General features: G+C 43.0%; 1 protein-coding gene and 1 non-coding gene across 2 annotated transcripts in view; both read right to left on the reverse strand.

The window, feature by feature from the left end:
• Positions 1 to 2,371: 2,371 nt before the first annotated feature.
• RPS20 (ribosomal protein S20) overlaps positions 2,372 to 4,918 on the reverse strand; it is a 3,165-nt gene continuing 618 nt past the window's right edge. The window contains exons 2-4 of the mRNA XM_005418388.1: positions 3,824 to 3,923; positions 3,008 to 3,081; positions 2,372 to 2,589 (exon numbers count right to left, since the gene is read on the reverse strand). Coding sequence (XP_005418445.1) covers positions 2,407 to 2,589; positions 3,008 to 3,081; positions 3,824 to 3,923 — 357 coding nt within the window. The 3' untranslated portion in view covers positions 2,372 to 2,406. The remainder of the gene's footprint in view (positions 2,590 to 3,007; positions 3,082 to 3,823; positions 3,924 to 4,918) is intronic.
• Positions 3,160 to 3,223, reverse strand: LOC115949544. The gene has a single exon (XR_004082992.1). It is a non-coding gene; the product is annotated as a small nucleolar RNA U54 (small nucleolar RNA).

A 4,918-nucleotide genomic window follows, 5' to 3' on the forward strand; every position in this document is an offset into this window, starting at 1 on the left:
GAACTTAAAAGGGGAAAGAAAAAAAAAAGTCTATCATTTTCTGAGAGAACGGACAAAAATACACACGGAGCATAACAAAGACGGGACCAGCTCGTATATAAACGAGCGCTTCCGAAGGCAATCTAGAGAAGTATGGGGAGTACGACCTCAAAAAAAAACAAAAAAAAACCAACAACAACAACAAAAAAAAAAACCACAACCAGAGATGTTCAGGAAGCAAGACCTTCCCAGGAAGGCCCTTGTGTGAGTGTGGAAGGTGGAGCCTCAAAGCTCAGCATTCTTCCTCCTCCTGTTTTACGTGCTCTGTGTCTCTTCACTGTTACATTCCAGCGGGATGGAGCGGCGTGTGCTCGGTACGCAGGGTTTGGTTATCGTCCTGAGTAAGGCACGGTGGTAAAGAACAGCTTTGAACCGACAGCCGGGCGGCCAGAGGACAGAGGAGAGGGGTGTTCTGCCTGGTGGAGGGGCGGCGGGGGGATGGGCGGGGAGAAGCGGGTACCGAAATGTTTCCATCCGAGCGGGTTATATAAAGTCAGCGTGGGTGTTACGTAACCATCTCGGCGCTGCCGCGGTGTAGGAGTAGAAAACTAAGTAGAAAATAAATAAAATCGCGAAACATGCGGATCATGCGAAAGCCGGGAGTGTGCAGGTCAGGGACGGCGGGCCGCGGGGAAGGCGGGATGAGCCTGGAGGAGCTCTGCGGTGCAGCGCCTTCCCCAAGCTAAGGATTGACCGACCCTCCCGGTAACAAATGTAAAACCCTGCTGTGTGAGCCGGCCCGGTCACACAGTAGGCGGGCAGCGGTATTTCTGCACAGCGCGGGACCCAGACACAAAGGTAAAGCTGCATCTGTGTTTATGGGTAAGTTGGAGACAAGTGAAGAGATGACGAAGGAAATTGGTCCTTGAAGTGCCACAGCTGAAAGAAGATCGGTGGGACTTCACATCATTTAGGTGTGTTTAAGGGCAGCCTGCAAGTCAGAGGTACAGCCAGGTGTAAGCAGATACAAAACTGTTCCACAGTTTTGACCAAGAGGATAAACCAGAGGCAGATACGGTGTCAAACCCAGCCTGCCGTGCCTAGATCCGTCCAAGTGCTGTCAGTCCAAGGGCTACTCTGTTAATCAGAAGGAAGACTACTTGAGTACAAGTAACTTATGTCAGTGAGTGCAAAGTATCTCTCCATGTGCTTTGTTTGCCAATTATTCCCGTAAAGAGCAAACCATATAATGCAAATAATTTTAAAACTACAGCTATAAGTATATGTCAGGCAGCTTACATTCATGACACAGAACCAGAAGCAGAGTTTAGGAAGACACAGGTGTTTTGTGTGGGGGGTATTTTCCTCTCTGGTCACATAGCTGTTTCTCAAGGAAGCAGGCTTGGTGCAATCTGTTCCCATTTACTCACTCACTCACCTCCCTTCTACCAAAGCTCTCAAGCCTACTAACTGGAGGGTCAGAATCCTTGCACGGCCTTAAATTTAAGGAAATTGAAGGCCTCTTGTATCTTGAGTATGAAAGCTCAAGCTTTGGTCAGTTTTAGGTCTTAGCAAACATACACAGGACCTCAAACTGCTTGCAGAGAACTACCACTGCTTGTTTTAATTAGAATTCAAGTTCTCTCCTATGCTTGCAGCAGAAGCAGCAACCTGATCCTTAATGGATTAAACAAAACTGTTTTCTGTAACTCTGGGCTTTGTTTTGTTGGTTTAAGGATTAATCAAAGTTCCTTTGAGAAACTTAAAAGCAGCAATAAAAATGGCTCTTTTGTTGCTTTACATCTGAAGCTTACTCTTAGCATTAAAAATATTTATGGAAATCTAAACCTGAAAAGACAACTAGGTAGTTCCACAGTTCAGTTTTGTGACTCTACATGCACATTAAAAGAATAAACTTGTTAATTCAATGTGTTCACCACAAATTAGGAAGTTTTATAACCAGCACCGCCCCACTACAGGATCCTTTGATTGTGACACACAGGGGAAGAAAAATAAATCCAAATAAGCTAAGCATTAGTTCAGTCTTGCACAGCAAGAACCAAGAATTGAAAATTTGGTAATTTTACCTAAGTATCAATTTTAATGCAGGTGCTGTGTATAACGTCTGTGTATAAAGTAATATTTCAGCCAAAATCAAACCCTAAATTATTTAAAATATATTTTTCATAAAGTGCTGCACAACCATATAGCTGCCAGCCTCCAATGAAACCAGGACACCCAAGTAAAATTTTCCTGGTATTTACAGCTGGCATATTCTTCCTTAAATATAGAGTCCTCTCACACAGCATTCTGATTGTGGTTTCTGTTGTCCTCCTCCACAAAAACCACCACAGAATCATCTCTTGGCACACATAAGAAAAGAAACAAGTGATGAAAATTTGTAAATCAACTTTATTCAAGGATGGTTTAGGCATCGGCAATAGTAACTTCAACTTCTACTCCTGGCTCGATGCTGATGGAGGTGATCTGCTTCACGATCTCCGAAGGGCTGTGCAGGTCGATGAGCCGCTTGTGGATACGCATTTGGAAGCGATCCCAGGTCTTGGAACCCTCACCACAAGGAGTCTTCCTGGTAGTGATCCGCAGGGTCTGAAAGGTCAAACGGGGTATTGAGCTGATGCACTGAGAGGAGTAATCTACAATCACACGGAAAGATAATCGCCTACAAATACTGTATGGGATCTATGCCATTAGAAAGTTACCTATTAAGTTATAATAGATCTACTGATGTTAACACTCCTTCCCTACGTATTTAATTTCATTTAAAAAATGAGTTTGTTACTAAAATAAAGTGAACAGAAAAGCCCCTTCCAGATTCAACATGTTTTGCACTTAACAGTTACCCTAGGTGTCAAAGCAACTTGTGAAATCATCCTCTTACACTGGCTTACCCTCAGTTTAGTAGCTCAGCTTTTTACCCCACCTGCTCTTTAAAAAAGTGTATTTTTAAGCAACACAGTTGCAAAAAGAAAACCAACTTTTAAGACAGGGAAACAGCGTCAAGTACCTTGGTGGGCATGCGAACAGGTCCCTTCACCTTCAGGTTTTTTTCCTTAGCACCTCTGATCAAGTCAGCACAGACTGAAAAAAGACATGCAACAGCTCAGGTTTGCAAATATTTTACCTGCTTGATTTTTTGAGCAAGTATTTTAAACAAGATGTTGGCTCAGAATAGCGTATGAGTGATCACTGCCATTCATTTTAAGCGTTATCCTCATAGCCAACCACGTACAACTGGAAGTGTTGTGACACGATGAGCAAAGTCATGGTGCAACAATAATGAGAAGCCATTACTAGACGTTTAAACCATATTTAAGCTGTTATCAGCCTGAAGATCCCGCAAATAGTAACTTTTTTTACATTTTTATTATATGATTAAACACTGGCAAAGTTAGTTCCTAAACAAGATTTAATTTTTTTTAAAGAATGTTACACTTAACTCTTCATAACACAAATGACAAAATATGGAGAAACCAGTGCCTTTCAGTTCTTATACATTCAAAGTGTGATAACTACTTCAAAATTCTCCATAAGAACTAAAGGGAAGAAGGAGCTGCACTCTCTTGCATTAGTCATGACATAAGTTTTCCACATAATGAAAACCCCCAAAACACCAACTTTCATTAAAAATTAAATCAGAATTTACTTTCTGGTGTATGAAGCACTTTGGGTCGGCTTTGCAAGCTGAGGCACGCACAAAAAGGCAAACAGTAACACCTTTAATTACAACTGGTTTAAATACACTGTATTTTGCAATGCCTTGCATGGCACCTATTATTCACTACTTGACAAGCTCCCCAAGTAAGCAGAGAAGCACACTCACCCTTCTCCAGTGATTTTACATTGCGACTTGTCAAAGTGATTCTAATGCGATGAATTGCCACCTCTTGTTCCACAGGTGCTTTGCCAGTATCTTTAAACGCCTAAAATGTTGAAGTTAAAAGTATCAGACACTGCAGTGAACACTGACTAACACTATCCACTGCCTCTTAGAAACGGATCTCTAAAGTGTAAAGAACAATTTAGCTATGGGACTAGAAGAGCTATCTGAAGGGCAGCATGGTGGATATAATGGGAAGAGAATGAAAGGGCAAAGTCCTAACTCTAAGGAAAAGGAATTTTTTTGTGTCTAACTACACCTCAGGGTGGGAAGCTGCAAGCACACCCTTCCCTGTTTTGCCTATATACAGCTGGCACCAACACTCCTTTTCATAAAAAAAAAAAAAAAAAAATCAGTCTTCATGGATCTTACAACTTAACCTCACCACAAATGAAGCAGCAAAGACTTGATCAACAAACCTGCAACAACTCACTCCTCGAAAACAAAAAGGGCCACCTGGCCAGAAAGACTAATTCAGCCACTCAGGAAACTGATTTGAGGAGCTTAAGCAGTTAAACACTTGCAAATAATGGGGCATTAATGTGAGTTAATGAAATAGGAACAAAAATACGGACAAAGCAAGGTCTTAAGAGAAATGAAATATATATTTACATATGACTCTATAAAAATGTAAACAGGGGGGTTGCCCAGAGGATGGAGCCAGGCTCTTCTCGGTGGTGCCAACCAGTAAGACAGGAGACAACGGGCAGAAACTGATGCACAGAAGTTCCAGCTGAACACGAAGAACTTTTTTACTGTGCATGCGACTTAACAAGGGAACAAACTGCCCAGAGAGGCTGCGTATGGCGTATCCCTCACTGGAGATATTCAAGAGCCGTCTGGGCTCAATCCTGTGCCATGTGCTCTAGGACGACCCACTGCGCTCCCTTCCAACGTGACCTATTCTGTGGCTCTGTGAAACACGGCATGTCACACCGACGATGAGGCGCTGCCTGCCGCATTAACTGACCGCGTTTGCCAACAAGGGCGGCCTGTGAGGGCAGAGACACGAGGCCGGATCAGCGCCGCTCACGCCGG

The sequence above is a fragment of the Geospiza fortis genome, unplaced genomic scaffold, assembly GCF_000277835.1.
Source record: "Geospiza fortis unplaced genomic scaffold, GeoFor_1.0 scaffold53, whole genome shotgun sequence".
Classification (NCBI taxonomy): domain Eukaryota; kingdom Metazoa; phylum Chordata; class Aves; order Passeriformes; family Thraupidae; genus Geospiza; species Geospiza fortis.